This window comes from Lycorma delicatula, chromosome 5 (genome assembly GCF_047948215.1).
Source record: "Lycorma delicatula isolate Av1 chromosome 5, ASM4794821v1, whole genome shotgun sequence".
Taxonomy (NCBI): Eukaryota; Metazoa; Arthropoda; class Insecta; order Hemiptera; family Fulgoridae; genus Lycorma; species Lycorma delicatula.
This window is the reverse complement of record NC_134459.1, coordinates 140,050,175-140,074,577: the sequence shown is the minus strand read 5'-3', so window position 1 is coordinate 140,074,577 and position 24,403 is coordinate 140,050,175. Positions and strand designations below refer to the sequence as shown.

Below are 24,403 nucleotides of genomic sequence, written 5' to 3'. Positions count from 1 at the left end.
TAATTCTCATTTTCATATTTCTCCCATACATCTATACAACATGACTGTTGTACGACATACAGATACATACAACATAAATATACATACAGAATACAATGCAAACATATACATTATTGGCTACTTAGAATACCAAGCTAAAGGCTAATTTGGTTGCATTAAGGCAACCAAGGAGGTATATCCATCATTTGCTTGGGGTTGGACTCCCAAGCTCAGTACATCTTGACGCATGAGGCTGCACATGAACATTACCAAAGAAATCCTATATCTTTATGATGCTAGGTATAATCAATCTAGAGGTTTAGCCTACCCTAGATAATTTACATTGGGATGTGATTTTCCTGGCCAATGGATACTTTTTAATGCATAAAGTATCACGAACAGTATTATAAGAAATCCTAGATTAGTGCAATGCTAGGTATATACTGATTAAAATAATCAGATTATTTATAGTTATGTAGTTATGATTATTAATAAACTAATCTATTTATGAGCATTGTGATCTATTCTATTTATTGTACAATTGATTCGAACTTTGATTCATTGTATATTTAAATAAGTGAATGTAATTACAATTTATGTTTTGAGATAACTATTACATACTATTTGTGATTCATAAATGATAATTTGTTCTAAACATGAATTTAGGCATTTCTATTGTGATTTGGCAATCACAATTGCCTTGTATCTTGATAAATACAACACTATGATTTTAACAGTTTTGTACAATTGCACAATATTATTACATTTAAAGTGTTAACTGTAACTTATCCGTTGTTAACATAAGTTACTGTGTAGATTATTAATTTGTTACTTCCATTGTCTACACTATTTGATATGTACAATTTTATTGAACCTGCAATTCAAAAATTGTTATTTTTATCATTGTTATTACTTTTAAATTTAATTTTTTGGCAGGCAATATATGGTCAGTTCCAACTTAGTTCATTTCCTCTTTATTTATAATATCAAAATGTTTATTTCTTTCTATAAATGTAATTAAACTTGTTATTTTGTTACTGCTATGGTTACAGCTGCTTGTACAATTATGTTAATATGCGTTATTAAAATTAGTATTTCTTTATGTATCAAACAACACACATCACACTCACAATAATACTTATACATATGAAGGTTAATAAAGAATTTACTAAAAATATGACTACTTGTATATTTGATAACCATGAATTAATGCTATGGTGAAAAATAATCTAAAGAAATTCTGTTATGAGAATCTACAATGTTTAGATTAAATTGGGAATTATCAGGAAAAGTTTATGTGCAATAAACAGGCTATCAATGAATACAATTTACTGTAGCGGTTCTTAGTTATAGTAATAAATAAATGTCAAAATATGCAAATATTAAGTTTCTAATAAGTAGTAATTGAATACATTACATTGAGATTGGATTACTTTTAAAAAAGTGATTTAAGGATTTACTTCACAAAATTCTGATCACCCCACAATACAGTATCAGTTTTACAACAAAATAATTTTATTCTGCCAAATATGTAATAAATGAATAACTAAATTTCAACAAGCCAGTGGAATATTATACGTAAACGTAAAACGTAGTGCGAGATAGAGTGAAGAACTAGCCGACCAGCGATGTTATAACATTATTCCATAATGCCTTGCTACTATCAATGCAGACCGTTTAATCATAACAATTCTTAAAAATAAAACAATTGCTTTACAAATTTACAATTGATGATTTTTGTGAATTTAATCAACAGATTTTAAAAAAACTGATGTGGATACCATATAACTTCCTTGTTTGTACGGCTATTAAATTACATATACACATTTTTTGCTGTACTTAATTTAAACCTATTTCATTTGAAAGTGAGATGCGATTCTCCAATTCTTTGATAAAGTGGACACACATTTATACGATGGTACACTGGTAGACAAAAAAATCACTTTTTTTAATGTTTCTCTAAGTGTGATACCATTTCTTGAACTGCTTTTCTGCATACATTACAGATCTGTAAGTACAATTTTTCTATCATCCTTAGTTTTAAATAAATTATGCTTAAAAAAAAATTAAGGGAAAATATAGTTAAAAAATGTAAAATTTATAATTTTGTATGTCATATCTGTGTTAAGAATGATTTCGCTGATGCTTTTCTTTTATAAATAGCTTCAGGCACATTCCGAATTAATGTCCGACAATAATCGGCTAGCATGTTATTATTCCATTTCCCTTACAAATGATAAGTTTTTTTAATTAAAGGTGTAATGGTTTTTCTATTTTATTTTACTGTAGGCTCACCACATATATAACAAAAGGCATCTACATTATTTATACAATTTTGAGGCATTATGACACTGCACTGTTAAAAAAACTTAAGAGAGTAATAAGACTGAACGAAATTAATTCATTCCTAGATTTAGTGCTTAATACAAACAACTCAGCCGTGTTTTCAGTTACATGTATTGACCTGCACACACACGAATAATCTTGTCCATGAAAGCTCACTCTTCAGTATTAGGTATGATATAATATGTGACTATGATATGATTTAATTCTTTGTCTAGTATTGTTTACTTATAGCTTACAAATTATGTTAACAACGTTAAACAATAAAAAATGAGCTAGCAAAATACAATATAGGAGCTTAAAATGCTAACTATATGTTGAAAAATGAAAAAATCCTTTAATTAAAATTAAAAACTTTTCAAAATTGGTGGGTGATAGAAAGATTCTAAGTTCATATCCGTTTTCATCATCAAGAAACAGATTAAAATCATGTATTACATGATAGGAAACAAAAATTATGTTTATCACTGTTATTAATTCAACAATATTACATGAAATATTAAAAATCCCTTTATTCATATTATCAGATCAGTATTATTCGGCAACCTCATGAGTTGCTGATTAACAAAAGTTTCAGATTTCTGGTGTGTTGAATAAATAAAAGTTAATAATAATTGACAAACAAAAGTAATGAAATGTAGTAGAAATAACAAAGATGGACCACTGAATGTGAAAATAGGAGGAGAAAAGATTATGGAGGTAGAAGAATTTTGTTATTTGGGAAGTAAAATTACTAAAGATGGACGAAGCAGGAGCGATATAAAATGCTGAATAGCACAAGCTAAACGAGCCTTCAGTAAGAAATATAATTTGTTTACATCAAAAATGAATTTAAATGTTAAAGATTTTTGAAAGTGTATGTTTGGAGTGCGCTTTATATGGAAGTGAAACTTGGACGATCGGAGTATCTGAGAAGAAAAGATTAGAAGCTTTTGAAATGTGGTGCTATAGGAGAATGTTAAAAATCAGATGGGTGGATAAAGTGACAAATGAAGAGGTATTGCGGCAAATAGATGAAGAAAGTAGCATTTGGAAAAATATAGTTAAAAGAAGAGACAGACTTATAGGCCACATACTAAGGCATCCTGGAATAGTCGCTTTAATATTGGAAGGACAGATAGAAGGGAAAAATTGTGTAGGCAGGCCACGTTTGGAGTATGTAAAACAAATTGTTGGGGATGTAGGATGTAGAGGGTATACTGAAATGAAACGACTAGCACTAAATAGGGAATCTTGGAGAGCTGCATCAAACCAGTTAAATGACTGAAGACAAAAAAAAAAAAAAAAAATAATTAAACTATTCCGTTTAGTGAACTCCTGCATATTGGTTACGAATGTTAATTTTGACCTGAAGGTATAAAATATTCAGCTTTTACTATTGGGTTACTTTGTGAATAATCAAAAATGAAAAAGAAACAATCATACAGGAAAAAGAAAGATAACATGAAGAAATATCTATAAAAAAAAAACTAGATGAATATGAAGAGGAAGAAAATGTTAAGATCAAAGGAAGAATAAAAAAATTAAGAGAAGATATAAATAAAAATAGAAGAAAGTGTTAAAACCAAGGAAAGAATAGAAAGATGGAGAAGATAATGAATATAGAGAGAAAATTTGAAAACTAGAGAATGCATACACAAATTAAGATAGAAGAATTATGTCAAACCAAAGGGTGATTAAATGATTGGCAACAAAGAACAAATAAAAGATATGATGATCAACTCTGATTTAGGTAGAATATTGTCTGGTAATGTCAGAGGAGTAATGAACTAAGATATAAGAATTTTTTGTAATTTATTAAAGATCAAGATGAAAATCAGTGATCGGGCATGTATGCCCGATCACTGATTTTTCAGTCACTCTGTAATTAACTTTAATGTAAATAAAATTACAACAGAAATTAAACTAGAAAATTCAAAAATAATACGATTCTAAATTATAATTTTCAATTAATATTAAATCAGATGTTTCACCAAATCTATTACATATACACATATGTAGGCAACAATGCTGATTAAAATACATATACACATTTTTAAAAGTTCATAAAATTTTATTCCACTAATAACTAAATTTTTTTTTATTGAATTATTTATTGTAAATTTTTTTCTACAATCAATATAATTAAAATTAAAAAAAAAAAATTAAATTAAATTAAATCTGATCAAACCGATGTGCCTTCCCTTGTAAGATCAAATATTTCATTAATTCAAATTTTATTTGGATATAACTCTGGAATCAATGAAAATAAGTACCACTGATATGTCGAAAAGCTCTCGATGAGGGCTTACTACTGCAGTTAAGAAAAATTCCAAAATCCAAATCTTTTGAGATTTTGGTTTTTTTTAGTTCAGTTGATTGCAATCAAAACGAAGGTGCACAACTAGATGTTACAACAGTCCTAAATCCAAAATTTCAACATCCTACAGCTAATTGTTTTTGAGTTATATGATATACATACAAACAGAATCATGCCGAAACTAGTCAAAATGGATATTTCTGTTGAAATCTAAAAACTGAAATTGTTTGGAATCACAATACTTCCATTACTTCGAATAAGGAAGTACGAAAGCTGGCAACACAGTTGCTAATCTTTCCCAACAACAGAGCTGTTTTTGAAATATGGTTTCTTGAACGATTTCAAAATTTTCCCTTGCAGGTGTTTACATTTAAACAAGTATTTAAAAAATAAAAATATTATTTAAACAAAATATATTTTTAAATAAAATTATGAGCTACATTAGAAAAATCAAAAAACTTTGTTTAAAAATTCAACACCAAATATTTTTGAATTATCAAGTACTGGAAGAGCAAAAAAATCTGCAACTGTGTATGATAGGCAATTATGGTAAGAGTGTTTCTGCATAATTATTATAACATATTGCTACTTTCAGCAAAGATATAAAAAAATTGTGTATTTACAATTTTCGAGAATGAGAGAAACTGCAATTTTTTTGCTAAGAGTTAATTTACCACCTAAACTGTACATTTTCTACTAAGAAAGTTTATTCTAAATTACCTAAGTGAAAAGTCGAGAACAAATATTCGTAAATTTCCCTCCTCCTAAACTGTAATTGGGCCTTTTATAGTTTGTACCCTACTTGATGAAAATCAGTTTAGTTTCACAAGCAGTAAAGATACAAGGAAGACCATTCTAACCCTCAGAGTTTTAAAAAGTAGACTTAGAAAGCCAACTAACCATTTGTAGTTCTAATTGAGTCACTTGATAATGAAAAATGGAAAAAATGTTTAAAAAAATTTTACTTCAATGTAGGGAGAATTTATATAAATTCTGTAAAAAAAAAAAAAAAGAATAAGATAGCAAAAGATGAAGGCAGTCTATGATTCATGACAAGAAAAACATAGTCTTTAATCTGCGATTCACCAAATGTAATCTTTCCCCATTCCTTTTCAACTTGTATAAAAATGAAGTAATACAGGAATCAAAGGGCAAAGTTGAGAATGGAATAACCATCCGAGGAGAAAGGTAGAAATTATTGGAGATTCACTGATAAATTTATTCTATCAGTGAATATGTTCATAAACATTCAATAAAACAGATCAAAAATCAAGCAGATCTCCTTTTCAAGAACCTCAATTTATTGAAAACACGAAATAGATAAATAAAATTAAAAGATAAGTAAAAAGTAAAAACGTTAACAACAAATAAACAAGAAGGCCAGATAAAGCATGATGAAAAATAAAGAGAGGGGCACTGACTAATAGTTATATAGACTAACCGAAATTTAAAAGAACCAGTACAATAAGTTTTGACAATGGAGTTATTTCAAAAGATGTCACATATAATAAAAAAATGAACCTAAGAAAGGTAAACAGTACTCAACATAGAAAAGCAACAAAATGAAATGGGAAAGAGGGGCAATGAGGACTTATGCATTAAGGTAGGAGATTATATACATTAAAAGTTGCAAAATGCATTATGAACATATAATTTGTTGAGTTATGCTGCTGTATTATCCCTGAAGAATTAATAAAACTTTGGATTTTGTAAATTATGCTAGAAAGGCAAAGATTACTTGATGAACTGGCTCACTCACTAGCTACTTAATTGACCGAACTAGTTTAAATAGGTATTTTCTACTTAGAAAGTCACAGTGAAGGCCAGCTGGCATTGAAAGCCCAGAGCTCAAATTAGATAAATATAATAGACCTATTGTCAATCAGTACAATCCTTCTTCAAAGCAATACTCATATTAATAGCCTAACATTACTTTGTACATTTTAATGTTAAGTTTTTGACTGGATAGAAAAAAACAAATTAAATCCAGAAAACATACAGTAAAAAAACAAAAACAAGCTATGGGATGGTTATCCTAAAGTTCTGGTTTTCCCCATTGTGATTTCTTGTAAAAAATCACTGCGAGGGATGTGCTCTGAAAGTGATTATGACCAGAAGGAAGCAATCACACATTTAGAATGAACTGGTAAGTTTGACAAGAGTACACAAAATAATTCACTCATTGTGATAAGTACCTAGATTTTCTGGGATTCTACATAGAAAAATTATATCAATTAGAAGTAAAATAAGATTTTACTAATGCATTTTTATTGAAGATTCTTTTACTGTAAAATGAAGGGCACTACTTTCCTGGTGACTCTGATAAATCAAATGATTCTAATGTTAAGTTATAAGAAATGTTAATGATTTTACCTTAACAAATATGTGCTTTTTTATGTACATGCTCGAATCTTGCATTTTCAAATGATGTCTACATATCTAGCAAGTTTAAGGTCAGGAGAAACATTTTGATAATTTACAACAAATTTTAGGGTGTATAACAGATATTCATCCAAGCTAAATAGTAAACCTAGCAATTCACACATAAAACTAACAATTATGCAGAAAAAATAACTAGAACAAAGAATCAATAACACATTTAAATGAATAATCAATCGGTCATTAAATGAATAAACCTTTTATTCTGAATGGTAAATAATAACAATATTTACAGATCTCATTAGGAATGAGTAGATATGCTACTCCATGGATAAAATAAAGGAATTACTCTAGAATCTGACTGGATGGTTCAAGAAAAACATTGTAAAATCTTGATCAGAACAGTATAAAAAAATACATAGGATTAAGCTCCATTATTAATCGCTTAAAATATAAACAAAGAAATATTAAATATATATTACTATATATACAAAATATCTGTAAAATAAATCATAATTGAGAAGACATTAATAAAAATTATTTGAGGATACATTTTAAGTGCAAAATGAACAGTGTAGCAGAAAATTCAGGATTTATTTTTAATTTTTATTATTTAAAAATGCTTTAAGAGAGAAATAATGTTTCTGGCTAAAGAAAATATTTTAATTGAATTTCATTCCTACATTAAACTATTAATTCCTAGATAAAAATAAATACAGGAAAGAACAAACCAATATAAAAATAATTAGTTCAGAATAACATCAACAGATTCAACTCGTAAAATATAATTCAGATATTTAAAAATTTGATGTGGACACTACATAACTTCCTTGTACGCCTATTAAATTACATATACCCATTTTTAAAAGTATATAACATTTTATTTCACTAGTAACTTCTGATTTTTTTTACTGTTATTATTGAATTATTATTTATTATAAAACTTTTTTAAAATCGGAGGTTAATAATTAATAATAAATCAATATATTTACATTAAAAAAAAAAGGAAATGAAGTCGGATTCAAACCAATGTGCCTTCCCCTTCTAAGATAAAAATATTTCATTAATTAAAATTTTATTTGGCTGTAACTCTGGAACCAATGTAAGTAAGTACCACTTATGATATATCATTGAAAAGCTCTCAATGAGGGCTTATAACTGCAGTTACAGAAGGTCCAAAATCCAATTTTTTTAGATTTAGATGTTACAACAGTTCTAAATCCAAAATCTCAACATCCTCTGGCTAATCATTTTTGAGTTATGTGAGATACATAAGTATGTACATAAGTTATGCCGAAACTAGTCAAAATAGATTCAGGGATGGTCAAAATAAATATTTCCATTGAAATCTGAAAACCAAAATTTTTTGTGATCACAATACTTCCTTTACTTTGTACAAGGAAGTAAAAAGCAGAATTAGCATGTATCTTTCTGAAAAAAGCAGAAAACAAAACCAACAATTAACAAATGGTGACCTGTGTAATTGATCACAGCTGTTAAAACTACTTGTCATATATTTTTAAGTTAACAATAATTTTTAAAAATAATAATTATGAATTATAAATCGATTAGTTTGTCAAAAAAATAATTTTCATTAATAACCATAACTGATAATAAAATAATTACTGAAAGTAGTACGTTTTAGGCAGAAACAAAAAAAAAAAAGAAATCCATAATAATGAAAATTTATTTTATATTCTGAAGCTCTTGAATTCCATGTAAAACTAATTTGATATGAGCCTTTGTATTAGCACTTCTCTTTTTTAATAAAGTATACATTTTATTTAATAAATTCAAACGTTTTTCAATAAACAACAAAGCTTCATTTAATGTAAATTCTACAAAATGTCCACAACCAACGTTAATACATATTTTTGAAACATCCTGTATATGGGCTTGCATATAAAAGTTACAACCTATATCCACTTTAGTTTTTAAGCCTTCTTTACTAATATCTGTATCAATAAACGTCTGAATGGTATTCTTCAACTGAATATATTCTGCTAATTCACTAGTTACACCATCCAATTCAGCATGCACTTTTTTTAAATCTTCTTTTAAACAATCATTTAAAAATTCTTCATATTTTAATACTTTATCTGGTATCGAGTAATCAATATTAACACTCATTATTGTCACAATTAAGTGAATTCACCCACCAAGGATTTAGTCTGAAACTGATATAAATAAAAAAAAACATTATTAATAATATAATAATTAACAACCAAACAACTCAAAATTAAATTTTGTAAATAAGACTGAAATTAAATAAACAATTAGTTTTGATCAAATCACAATTATACAATGAATAAAATACAAAAATATCAGTAGGTATTCTATCTAAAAATGACAAAAAAACCAACTACTACATCATTTGATTGGGAAGATCAACGGAATTTGTATAAAACAATTCATCAGAGTACATTACAAAATGCAATAATAATAATAAATAAAAAATACAGTCCTGGATAAGATAGTAACTGATACATCATTCATCTACGAAAATGATGAGTGTGAAGTAAAGAACAATACCAATAGCCTGTCATATTCACCCATCGGGTTAGTCTAGTGGTGAACATGTCTCTTCTCAAATCAACTGATTTGGAAGTCGAGAGTTCCAGCGTTGAAGTCCTATTAAAGTTTGTTATTTTTACACGGATTTGAATACTAGATCATGGATACCAGTGTTCTTTGGTGGTTGGGTTTCAATTAACCACACATCTCAGGAATGATCTCAGAAAAACCGAGACTGTACAAGACCACACTTCATTTACACTCATACATATCATCCTCTGAAGTATTATCTGAACGGTAATTACCGGAGGGTAAACAGGAAAAAGAAAGAAAAGAAAGGAAGCATGTCATGTTCAATGAACTGATGATTTCCATAGAACACCAAAACAGAACTTTTCTTTGTACAAATATTATCCAGAAAGTAAATGAAGATTGTGCCAAGGACTTTCAATAAAAGACGGGTCACCCCCTTTCCTGCTGATGGAATGGTTTTCACATTCTTTTGAAAAAGTTCTCAGACACAATCTACTGTTGTTTTACTGTTCCTTGGTTTCATATCAATAATGATGTATCCAAGATTCATCAACTTTATGAAACGGTACAAAAATATTCTTGATTACGTAAAAATCACCTGAATTTCTACTTGGTTTATTAATGCTTTAAATTTTTTGTAAGCAAACGTGGCAGTCATCTTGCAGACACATGCTAATTTTTTTTTTACATATGTAAATCCTCATGAAAAATATGATGTTCCAGTTCATTTTAGATGCCTACTGTCTAGGTGTTGTCACATACTTTCAGTCTTCTATCCTTCATCCCCCTTCTATCATCTATCAATGACATCATTTGTGATGGATTAAATATTTGATCCAAGGACAACCATGGATTGTTTAAATATTTGTGCACTTGTAACTTCAAAAGCTATATGAAACACTTAGCACTGAACTCATAATACCACTTCACATATAACCAAACCACTTGTAAAGTCTTCTAATTGATGGAGCTGACTCCCCATAATATTCATCCAGTTGGCTTTAGTTTTCTTTATGGTTTTCCTTTCAAAAAATAAGGTGTTACTATATAAAATTCTCATGATTGACTCAAATGGTTGCCAGAAAAAAAATAATAAAAGTATCTGATTGAAACTTTGTATATGCTCCTAGCAGAAATGTAAAAAATAAGAATGATCTCAACAATGAACATAAAGTTACATAAATAACAAATATGAATATCTAAATGTAATAAATAAACATAAGATAATCAGATAGCAATAGATAAAGGTAAAATTTCAGAATGATATGACTAAACATGTGTGAACAAAGTAACAAGTGTATTACTTTTCAAAATTTAAAACGCATAAACATACAGGTTACCAGTATCTACCTGGGATGTATGAAGTATTTGGTGTCGTTAAGAACAGTCGAGTAGTAGTAGTGAACCAAAACAAGTAGTTATAGGTGGCAAGAAACCAGTCCAACAATCCATTCCTACCCTGTTCATCAACTGAGCTTTCTAAACTTCGATAACCAATATAAATTTCCTACATACAAGGTCTGTAAATAAAGTAATGAAACTAGATTTTTTGGCAGCCAGATTGACAACACTGTAAAGTTACTAGTAAACATATGGTTAAACAGCTGATTTATATTAAGTATTAATATTTTTAGTTTACTGTTGCCATGTGAGATGTTTCACTTTTATTGTGCATTCCAAAAATGAGTAATACTTATTATGAGCAACATTGTGCAATCAATTTTTATATTAAACTCAGTGAGAATGCTACTGAAACGTTTGAAAAATTGAAAAAGGCATATGGAGATGATGCTCTGTCATGAACCCACAGTTTTAGGTGGTTTAAAGCATTTTCAGATGGGAGGGAATCAGTTGCGGACAATCCAGCTTTCCGTTAACGTCAAAAGGTCACAATGTTGAATGAACAGAAACTCGATATATGATATGGTACAACTGGCAATTAACTGTCAGAATGACTGAAGAATAGTTGAATTTGAACCACACCACAGTCTATCAAATTTTGACAAAAAATTGGACAAGAAAAAGTTTGTGCAAATTTGGCCCCAAAAAACCTCACTGTTGAATAGAAAAACAACAGGATGGAAGTGTGCTGCAATCTTCTAGAGTTAATTGAAACTGATCCTGATTTTCTAAAAATGTTATTACTGGTAATGAATCTTGGATATTTGAGTACAACCCAGAAACTGAATGCCAGTGCAAGGAGTGGCACTCTTCAAACTCATGATGTCCCGAAAAAGCAAAAATGAGCAAATCAAAACCATGCTAATTTGTTTCTTGGATAGTAATGGCATTGTAAATAAGCTGTTTTTGCCTACAGGACAGACTATAAATCAATATGTTTATCAAGAAATTCCTGAAAGACTGCGGAAAAGAGTTGCCCGCATGAGACCAGCCATCAAAGACAACTGGATGTTGCATCATGAGAAAGCACCTTGTCACCTTGCACTCTCAATTAATGAATTTTTGGCAAAGAAAAACATTCCTGTACTTCCTCAACCACCTTATTCACCTGACTTGAGTTCCTGCAACTTTTTCCTGTTCCCGACTTTAGAAAAACACCTCAAAGGACATCATTTTGGAACAGTAGAAAACAAAAAAAAAGAAAATGCAACTGATCATCTGAAGGATATTCTGGTTTCTCACTTCCAACACTGTAATGAAGAGTGGGAAAACCGCTTGAAGCATTGTGTGGTTTCCCAAGGGAACTATTTCGAAGGTGATAGAGTCCATGTATAATTGAATTGTAAATAAAAAGTTTTCTGAATCAGTCTCATTATTTTACTTACAGACCTCGTACAATCATTTTATTATTAGAATTAATGAGCTCTAGTAACTGTCAATAGTAAAACAATTAAATCGATAAAGACAAATAGAAAAAAGTATTATGGATTGAATAAATAAATTTAAAAAATAGATAAGATTTAAAGATAATCATACATTTTTATATTATCAACATAAGTGAAATGAAAGTTATTTCTTTCTGTGGTTTTCTTATTTGTTAACCTTTCATGTCAGAACTTCACACTAAGCATTAAGAAAAGCCTTAAAATACATGCCTATCAACATTGCACAACAAAAGGAGGACTTCATTTTGAATATTTTAATTAAAATCCCATAATACTAGATTATAGATTATTATGGACTGGGAAAGAGAGAAAAAATGGTTTGTTGGGGCTGCTTTCATTTGATTTCCTGTAATTTTCATCATTTTCAGCAGTTTAGAGTTGTTACATTGACTTCAAATGCTTATCAACTTTCACAGGATGATAATATCTATAATAATCTTGCGCTTATCTGATGATGTATTCAGATTATATTTTTTTATTTGAAAAATTTTGAATTTATTTTTATTTATCTTCATTTTGTTCTGTTGAAATATATGTAAATATTGTTTTCAGTCCTGATTATTATTTATCATTATCTGAAAAGGAAAACAAATATTTCTTATCTTATATGTTTATAAAACAATAGTCTAGTTTTACCTAATGAAATTTTCAATTTAATAATTTGTTATAAATCTAATTAAACATTTTATTAAGTTAATACTACTAAAAAATAGTAATGTTTAATTTAATAGGCTTATGCTTTGACTTGAACACAAATTAGGTTAAATAAATCTAAATGTCTGATTGAATTATTTAATGAAAAATCCTTTTTTCTTTCTTTTCTTCTCCATCCTGTTGGCCACTCTCCTACTTTCTATATTTTCTTTCAGGGGCTTCCAGTTTGCCCATGCCTCTTAACATTCCTGTTTGTTTTCTACATAACTTCCTGGTTTTTGTATATAACAGTAATTATGATATATAATAATTTTTGGAAAAATTATATAACTAGAATAATTGTAGAGAGGAATAATAATTTTCAAGAAAATGGTTAAAACTGGAGTCAAAGTAGCAAACCTACTCTTTTGTATGTTTTAATGATGATTCTATTCTTGGGGAGGTCATGGACTAGGCCTCTGAATTCCATTTAGAACTAGCTGAGCTTAAAAATATGTGTGATGATTATAAAATAATTATACCTGTAATTACCTAAAACTTCAAATTTTCTTAATGGTAGTCTTTTAAATTGTAATGAAAAAAGTTTAAGTAAGGAAAATATTTCACGTGAATTAAAATGCTTTCTGAAAAATTAACAGTGAAGAAATATTTGAGATTAAAGGGCAAGGGGTAGTATTTTGAGTTAGAAGACCAAATATTTGAGCTAAATAAAAGTGGAAGAATTTAACAGCTGAAACTGAAGTATTAAAAAGAAAAATAATTAGCTTGAAGAATGGGTGTTAGGACAATCTGTTGAAAATGAAAAATTTGATGTTATAGAAATATACGGTCACTATGAATTTCTAATATTAACGGATTTGAATAGTCATAATGATTCTGACAAGAACTGTTTCTTCTGATTCTTTTTGCAATGATCCCAGAATTAATTTTGCAATGAACTTTTCCATAATAAAATTTAGGCCTCAGAAGAGCCTGTTAATAGCAACTTTTTTACATAACAAAAACTCTCTTCAGAAAGTGTTTCTAGTGGCTGACAGCCAGGGTCATAATTAACTAAAATTCTGGATGAATATCTTTCCTCTCAATATAAAATACAGGGATTTGTTTATCCTGGCATCAAGACCAGTAAAATTTATGATTCTATCAGTAGGAGTCATGAAGTTACAGTTGAAGTGTAATGATACTGTTGTTGTTTTTTGTGGCAGTAACGATTTTACACACTTTTTGGATGAAGAGAGCATTAGTAATTTTATTTAAGTTTGGGAGAGCTTATGGCTAAATTATGTTAATGTAAATTATGTAGTAGTGACCATACCTTATAAATATGACTGTAGCATAATTCTAGGATAAATAAATAAATTAAGACTGCTAATACTGAAATTGTAATCGAAGTCAATTATTTGGTTTCAAATTATTACATTACACTCAGGACAACTCAACCACAGCTCCTTGTTTAAGAATTGAACGCCATACGCTGTGTACAACTCACAGCCTCAATATTGTGTGGAGTACCAGCACTTCTTAGTCATTATGTTGTTTTCTTTCAGAGCCAATCCAGTCTCTTCAAAATTTTTAATCTATGTTAAAAACATGGATTAAATATGTTTATCACGTGTTTTGATGGAATACATCCTAAATTATAATGATGTCAGAACTTTCAAACTATTGTTGGTTTTGTAAAAGATTTTTATGGTGAAAGCATGCAGCTGATTCCATGACTGAGTTGTATGATTACTTCTGCATAAGGCAGTGCTGCCAACTGGGCATGGTTGCCATTACGCATTTCAAAAGTTCCTGTTTTTTTGTCACCTTGTACCATACATTTATGAATGCCAAACAATGATCAATTTTGTATCTTGAAAAATTGTTTGACTTTTAAGGGAGTCCCAACAACTGCAATGGAAGGGTTAGCAGTTTAAAGGAAGCAAGAATAAAAAATATGAATTTAATAGATGAGGTGAAAATTGAATACTACAAGGTAACAAAGGAGAAGGCTTGGGACAGAAACGTATGGAAACAGCATTAGCATAATGGACCTAGCAGACGTACGGATAATAAATATTTAATAATGATAACAAGCTTAGTGTTTTATTAAGGCATTTAAAAGCAAAACGGTATTGTTTGATTTTGTCGAAAATGAAATCAACTGATCAACCAATGAGAATAAGGCATCTAAAAAATACACAGAAATTTTGTTTTATAGGAAACAGGAACATCATCATTAATGGAAATTCTATCCTCATGATTAGTAATGTTATGTCTACCTAGAAACAAAATGCTTTATCCACATTTCCAATTAGTTGGTTATGGTCTAACCAATGATTTTTGAATTGCTAACAGAATTATAGTATTTTTTTTTTTTTCTTTTTTTTTAATAAACTTCTCTTCTATTATTTGAGCACATAACGATCAATTCAGAAAAGACTTTGGACTACCTTTTCACTCTTTTGCAAAGGTTATTTTTACTTTTATTGTTATTAATTTGTTGTTTTTGCATATGATTATCCACCTAATTTAAATTGATTTATTTTATGAAGCAATAAAGATTATCTTTTGTTAAAACTGATTAAATGAAAAATTTGCCTAATGCTCATATATACATTTATAAATAATATCATTATGGCTTCACAATAAAATGACAAACACAGTTATTTAATTAAACTGCACACTGGAAAGTAGTTTCTGACTTAAAAGTGATACATTAATTGAAAATAATGTTTTGCTTGAGTACTTAAATTAAAAAATGAACACTGGATCAAACATTATAACTTCTTTAATACCTACTGAGACTTCATATTATAGCAAAATACATCTATAAATCAGTTCTTTTGTAACTTATATGTGGACTGATGACAACTACATCATTTTTCCTTCTCACTAAATATTACTCTAGATCTACTTATAATTATTTTTCTTTAAGAAAAATAAATAACAATTCATAAAAGAAAGAAATAGTTCAGTATTTTGATACAATATTGGATGTGTAAATAACTGATAATATAAAGATTTATTAAAACCATAAACAATATAAAGTGTTCATAATTTTTTATAGTTTCCACATTGTAATGGTAATTCTGAAAAAATTGTATTTGCTTATAAAACGAGCTACCTTTGGCTAGTTAGTGGGAGATGTTTTTATAAGATGTAATATGTCATTCCATCAAAAATAAATTTTATAAAACTACATTCCACCGATAAATGCAAGGTAACAATAATACGAAAAAACACAGTAAACGAATCTAATCAATTTTAAGTCAAAATAGACGTACATAACCAAAACAAAATTACAATCATTTAATCCAAAAATAAGACATCCGACTTAAACTTTACTTTGGATTTCAAAGGTATGAAATAATTCTAACCACGAACATAATACACTAATTAAAATACAAGAAAAAAGTTTTATCAATGCGATTGTAAGCGCCAATAACAGGTTCAAATTCAGAAAATAAATATAACTTGTTTTACAGATTGTTATAATTTATATAACTTCAAATGATTGTCAGTTAATATTAGCAGGTTGACAAAAATTACTTTATTAAAAATAAACTCATAATTAAAATAGCTGTAACAGAGCACAGGATTGTTAATTACTATTTATAACAGGAGAAAGAATAAAGTTAACAGAATTGGTAAGGTTATGTTAACTTTTACATAAACTAAATTTAAACTACCGAATTAAAAAAGTAAATAATTTTACTGAGAGTTTTTTTCATGTAATTTGACTAAATTACTAATTAATATCTTTAATTGCAAAATTCTAGAAAATATTTTTTTATAAAAATAAAATAAATTCTCTTTATTATACTAACCTCGCAATTCAACCCAATTTATATATCTTATAAATATCTACGTAAATAATATACAAAAATACAATTCTTAAGTAAAAAATCAATCAAATAAACATTATAAGAAACACACAAATTATTACTAACTAATGAAGATAATTATTCTAAAAAAATCAAAGAAGTTATACACATCCTCATCTGAAAGCTCAACATTTGTAAATAACATTCAGTATTTCTCAACAGCTGCAATGTATGCTGCTATCTAACGACAAATTATAAAAGATAGGCTACAACGTTAAAGGAACTAATTAAAGTCTTTTCATCCAAACCATAAAAAAAAATCTTTATGAAATTTTATGTATTATATTATATATTAAAAAAAAAAATTTCGAAGAAATAAAATTTGTATTTCTTCATCTCATAAAAAAGACATCAAGATTAAACAGGATAATAATATTGGTTGTGCTCAGCAATCCTCCTCCTATTTATTTGTGCGTATTTCTGCTGCCTATTTTTCTGGTGTGCACTAGCACTTCGGGAAAAATATTTTTAAAAATGGTTACGCAGTTATTTTTCATTTAAAAAAATTAATAAAGATTGTACAAAAAAAAAAATTTAAAAAAGATTCAAATTGAAATGATTAAATGCAAATTAATGAAGGCTGAGATTGCGATAATATTTGAAACTTGACTACTTACATTATGTTAACAGCAAAATTACAATTATTTTATCACAAAAATAAGAGACATCTGAACCATAATCGTTCTAATTTTGAGTATCCCCCCTCCCGCCGTAAGTGGGTAAATGAAATTCTGTAAATGTTTACAGTATTGTATTCATAACTCCTGTTCAAATTATTAAATATTATATGCCGTCTACTGAATAGAAATTATTATTGAAACCGATGCAGTGTGCAATAACATATCTCTGCAAAAGGACTTTTCTTGAGAACATGAAACATTTTCAGTTTTCACGGGGCATAGCCCTCAAACAACTATTGCTTCTGAGGAACTCTACCAACGTTATTCTTCCTCCTTACGAATAGAGACTCGTATATCTCTACTGATGGATCCGGACCAGAAATTACACGTTTTGACTTTAAAAGGTTCTCATGAATACCTCCCGTAGGTAACTTCTCCAGTCGACAACTATGTTGCGGTCGATGTTTTATTCGCGTTCACAGAGGTCCTCAGTCGTCATTTCACAGCTCCAAGAAAAAAAAAATAATAAAATTTTATCAAGCCTTAGTTTACAGCCATGTAACTATGTATCGGGCCACATTTGTATATCGACTCGAACTACCTTTTCTTATACGCCACCTTTTTCGGTCATTCGAATTAACGTCAGGTCATTCGATTTAACGTTATGTCGTGTCTCTGAAACATTAAAAATATATATATAGTATAAAGCAAATAATTCAAACCACATTCGCAGGAAGATCCATAACGATGCTGAACTGTAATTACTATAACAGTGACAACATCAGTACATTACTGCACGAAAATAACTAAGATGTACCGATGTAATTTTAAAAATAAATATCAAAAAATCCAAATAATAGTATCGGCAATACGAAGATATAATCAGAAAAGTATGAACATATTTGCTTAAGTCTAACGTAATCACAATTGCACTAATCTCTTGGAAGCGACTATCTTAAATTAAACAGGTAGAGATAAAATAATAAATTTCGTTAATACGTGCAGCAATTTCTTTTTTCTTTTTCTATTTAATCTTCGGAACCACCGTAAGGTATTACTTCAGAAGATGAATGAAGATGATTTGTATGAATGTAAACATAGTGTAATTTTGTACAGTCTCAGATCGACCATTCCTTAGATGTATGATTAATTGAAACCCAACCACCAAAGAACAACGGGATCCACGATCTAGCATTCAAATCCTTATAAAAGTGACTGCCGTTACTAGGATTTGAACCTCAGAATTCTCGACTTCGAACTCTGCTGATTTACGACGAAGAGTTCAACACTAGACCAATCCGATAATACGTGCAACAATAAATTTAATATAAATTGTAGGATAACGACGTTCCACAGCCTGGGGAGGAAAATATCGGAAGACTACTATAATATCATATGATTAAATATCATAAATAATCACCAAGAGTCTGGTAGTATTACACAAATTTCTGACACAAAGATTTTCGAGTTTTTTCATTTGTTGTGATATTTACCTAAAGATAGTTGCTATTAAACAATTTGTATTACCTATCCTGAATAAATATTTATTAAACCGATATAAACACCATTCATCATTGATAAGTTAACAAAACACGAAGTCTAATTTTGTTTAAAAGAAATAAACATTTATTCACTTAAAACTGAAATAACCAGACCTATACTGCAGCAAAATACTGTTTGTATCTTAAACATGCAACTAGTATCATATCATAATAAAACAGCAGAAAAATAACAGATAAAAAATGAAAAGTGATACACCAAAAAAGAAGTATTGATTACATCTGGTTAAAGCCATATCTGATTAAACAGTACACAGAGTTGAAATTTCATTAAAAAAAAAAAAAAATACCAAACAAAATTTAGCTTTTAACTTCAAAAGGTAGAATGCAGACACTTCTCAAAAGTTTGTTACTACATTTTTGTACATCAGTTCCTAAAGCTTCCTTATATTTCTTTTATTATTTCTCAAAATATAAAACTATTTATTGTTTAATCTATCGTAGACAATGCCATTATATCCATAAGTGATGATAATCATTTAAAAATACTAAAAAATTCTATGCTAGTATTTAAAAAATCATTCCACAGATATTTTAAAACCTCTTCTATATATATATATATATTATTGCTAGATTTTTATATAGATAGATAGATTAAATAAACACAATTGAAAATTTGATAAAACATTAAAAACCTGAACATTACGGAACTTCAAAAACTTTAACCTTTCACTTTATCTCATTTTCGTTTTCCCCTATTTCCCTTTTTCCATTTCCGCCATTCCCTTTTCCTTTTCCCCAATTATTTTCCCTTTATCCTATTTCCCCTTTACTTTTCCCATTTTCTATTGTATCTTTCTTTTTTAAAAATATTTCTTTTTACATAACTAATATATATTCTGAATATGAGCCAAATCGGACCATAAATACAAATTTCCTAAATATCTCGACCCCAGCGCCATCTAGCGGGTCCTAACTAATTCAGAAACCTTTGCGGGAGTGCGCACAACTAACGAAAGTTTCATCGCTATCGGATGAACGGTTTAGGAAGGCATAAGAGACATACGGACAAAACTCTTTAGATTATGTATACTCCGTGTAATGACGAGTCATACGTATATCTACATAATTTTTGTTTTCTTCTGATTAGGGGAGTAATCCCCTAATTCACGGACGAAGTTCAGGCTCGCTAACAGGTTCCGCGATATGGCGTATATAGCCTGCGCCCTACCGACTAAACCTCGTTTAATTAACATTAATAACAGCGTACAATATGCATATTTAACTTTTATTAGACGAGATTACCAAGCGTAGGTCATGTTTGGTTAGGTTATGTTGACATATGTACGATTCGTCAGTGCATAGAGTCAACATAAAGGGTTTTTTAATTTTTATTTTTCATTAAAAAATGTACTTTTCCATCTTAAATAAACGTTATTATTCATTTTCTCATGAAATTTGAAGAAGTTGCATCAAAAAAGGGGAAAAGTGGCGGTGCGATAACAAACAAGTACAGATTTTCTATTGTAGATAGAATATTACTCTATTGATGACTTTTTAAATAATAATTAAATTATGTTTTTAAATCCAGAATTCTATGTATCTTCAATCGCATAAATATGTGCTCAAATACTTTTCTTTAAGAACTTCTGAATTGCGATTTATTTTGTAGTTATTTTTATATTTAGTATTTTTATAAATTTAACATTATTCCATGTGTTTATATCTTAAGTAATTAACATATACTTTAATCATAACTATTTTTTATTTTATAATTAATATTTGTTCTGCTGCTCTAATCAAGGTTTTAATACAGTTCCTCTTGATCAATCCTGGAAAATGTTGGAGTAGTTCTTATTTTTATCTTTGGAGTACTTTACATATCAAATTCTCGTGTGATCTATATAGATTATTTCAGAATTCATGGCTACTTCTGAAACGAAAGGCCTTCTGTGTTCTGCAGTTTGCTAAATGCGAAACTATAGTTACAACTTGTGTTCTGTACAAAGTTTAACTGTAATCTTCCACGTTACAAAAACATTCGTCAGTGGCAGAATCAATTTTAAACGACCGCATATTGTGTAAAAGAAAAGGTACGGGACGACCGAAAGTGTGGAAAAATGTTGAACGTGTGAGAGAATCTTTCCTGCGTAGTCATGAAAAAATCTGTCGAGAATGTCGACCGCGAACTAGCGATGCCAGTGACATTGTGAAATGTTTTAAAGAAACGCTTAGATATTATTCTGTACCGTTTACAGTTGTTACACGATTTGAAGTCGTGTAACAACTATATAGCATAGTCATGCTATATAGCCTACACGTGCCGACTTCGCGATCGATGTTGCGGCCTGAAGGTGACAGCTTTTATAATCGTATTGTGTTTAGTGATGACTCAAATTTTCATCTTTATATATAAAAGCGCGGCGCGCGCGCGCGCGCACACACACACACATATAATATATATATATATATATATATATAAAATTTCATATTTACCGACACGTTGAACGGGATGTAGAAAATTCAGGATTTATTTTAAATCTTTAAAATAATATTATTTAATACTTCATGGACAGAATAATATTGTTACTATAAACGAAAATTTTTAATTATATGTTAAATAAACTGGTGTGAAAATTTTTTAAATGGTTTGGTAATTTATTAATAATTTCAACGTAAGTATAATAAGGCTTTTATCGTAAACCGCAATATTTTGTCAAGTAAAGAGTTCTCTTAATATGTCTGGGTTAAAATCTATTTTAACCCAGACCCTACAGTAAAAATAACCCTACAGTTATTTTTTTTTATTAATAAGTGAAAACGTTTTCAACAAAGATTGCACATTCATAAACATAAAATGTAGGATAAGTTAACTTTTTAATTTTTTAAATATCGGTTTACGTGATTCATACTAATGGGCGCCAAAACATAATCAGATGATCTATTTCTGCATCTTAAAAACTCGTTCTGATGTTTTGAGAGCTTATCGCTTCAGCCGATACCTGGGTAAATTAAACTATGAATTTGGAATAATCATGTGGTCCACAACAGTGACTGATATCAGTTATTTTCACGGGACATTAAAATTATACAATATAATATGACTAAAATTTGAATAGAAACTAGGAAGTCATAGATAATTATTTTTTTTAAAGTTGCGTACATCACATAATAAAAAAATAAAACATTAATTAATAATATTGAAAGATTTATTTTCATATGTGCTCAAAATGGCTGCCCTGTTCAGTAATGCATGTACGAACTCTTTTTACTATTTTGAGGCCACTTTGTGGAGCACGTGCATACCGATGTTAATCTCCGTTGTTATTTATTGTTCCAGTGTGTGTGACCTGCTTTTATTGACCTTTCCTTTAAGATAATCCCACAGAAAGAGATCTGGGAACGTCAAATCGGGTGAACGTGGGGGCCATTATTCTTTAAAGATGATACTTCAAAAAATTCGCGCAAGAAATGGATTGTTTCACTATGGATGGATGTGACATGTAGCACTGTCCTTCTGGAACCAACAATCACGTTCATCATCTTCAAGAAGCGCAATAAACTGTGTAATGATGTCTTGGTACACAATAATGTTTGCTGTAGTTTCAAAGAAAATGAGGCCCGCTATTCGAAGACGTGATATGGAACACCACACTCCCATTTTCTGAGAGTGTAAGGGGTTTTCATGTAACTCATGTAGATTTTCGGTCGACAAAATTCTAATGTTTTGACTGTTCACGTAGCCTGTAAGGTGATACCACGCCTCATCAGTGAAGAACGCAAGGACAATCTCCACAATTCCACGGCTGTCAACAAATGACCGAAACCATGTACAGTGCACTACGCGTTTTTCTTTATCCGGCTCCTTCAATTCCTGAACACTGCCAATATGATATGCACGAAAGTGTAACTGCTCTGAGCGCTTCCATAGGAAATCTGAATGCGCTGACAGTTTCCTCAAGCTTTTTTAAGGCGAACGGTGCATCACATTCTTAACCTCAGCCGGTTTAGTATCAGTCAAAATGGCCGGTCTCCCGGTTTTCTTCTTGTCTGCAGCTGATCCTCATTCTCTAAAACGGGCAATTAATCTCTTATGGTCGAATTGTTAGGCACTGCCACATCCGGATATTTCCCACGAAATTCGTCTACAACAAACGGCTGAAAAAATAATGTTCAACTATGAAAACTCGTTGTTCTTGGGAAAACGAGACGTTTACCAAGCAATAAGTAAAAGCACTACTGCAAGCGTCGTGTGATTAATGCAATCACAATGGTGTCTAGGTTTGTTGTTGTTAATAACCATGGTACTGTCTAGTGGTGAACGCGTCTTCCCAAATCTGCTGATTTGGAAATCGAGAGTTCCAGCGTTCAAGTCCTGGTAAAGTCAGTTATTTTTACACGGATTTGAATACTAGATCGTGGATACTGGTGTTCTTGGGTGGTTGGTTTTCAATTAACCACACATCTCAGGAATGGTGGAACTTAGACTGTACAAGACTACACTTCATTTACACTCATACATATCATCTTCATTCATCCTCTGAAGTATTATCTGAAAGGTAATTACCGAAGGCTAAACAGGAAAAAGAAAAACAAGATACCCATGGTGCTATCTTGCGGTAGCCGATAGAAGTTCTTTAACCATACTTCTATTTATAAACACTTTAATTTTGACGTGCGCGACTTTTGGATCTCTTTGTACATTAAGTTTTATAAGAAAACCTAAATCAGTTGTTTAGTAATAATACAGTCATCGTAAAAAATGGTGGACTTTCAGCAGCTCATCAGATCAAAGCGTTAGGGATATTTTGAAAAATTATATTCCATCCGAAAAATTCGTTTAACAGTCATTATAACTACTGCAACAGTATCTGTATTTCTGCCGAAGTAAATTACTTCGTTTACTATGTTTTCAGTTCAAGAAAAAGCACAGTGCGTTTTGAGGTATGCTGAAGTCAATAAATTTATTTCAACGTGGGTTTTTGACTTACATATAAAAGGAAACCACTATACAAAAACATATGATACCGGTTCAAATAAACAGGATCTATTCTTAAACTGATATCGCCTGGAAGCCCACCGAAAACTAGAAGAAAATGTGAAGGTGAACGAATATGACGATCTGCAATCAGAAGTCCTAACAAATCCATCACTCGTCGAAGCCTCGCTTTACAAATTCCATAAATAACTGCTGATTACGTAAAAGGTTGCGCTTGTATGCACAGAAAATTCAACTGAAGCAAGAAATAAATACCATCTGATACAGAAAAAAGTTTCCAATTCGCAGTTGAAATTTTATACAGAATTAATGAAACAAATTACTTTTAAATTATGTAATTTTTACACATGAAGCTACTTTCACTTTAAT

At 29.7% G+C, this 24,403-nt stretch overlaps 1 protein-coding gene across 6 annotated transcripts in view; it reads right to left on the bottom strand.

Moving 5' to 3' along the window:
• Window positions 1-8,669: 8,669 nt before the first annotated feature.
• The window catches only part of Uxt (Uxt prefoldin-like subunit), a 241,968-nt gene continuing 226,234 nt past the window's right edge, over window positions 8,670-24,403 (bottom strand). Inside the window, exons 1-3 of one of the 6 annotated variants that reach the window (XM_075367172.1) lie at window positions 16,983-17,027; window positions 10,898-11,067; window positions 8,670-9,177 (exon numbers count right to left, since the gene is read on the bottom strand). In XM_075367172.1, coding sequence (XP_075223287.1) covers window positions 8,687-9,130 — 444 coding nt within the window. In that variant the 5' untranslated portion in view covers window positions 9,131-9,177; window positions 10,898-11,067; window positions 16,983-17,027 and the 3' untranslated portion in view covers window positions 8,670-8,686. The other 5 variants (XM_075367174.1, XM_075367171.1, XM_075367175.1 and 2 more) reach the window with 5 other exon arrangements.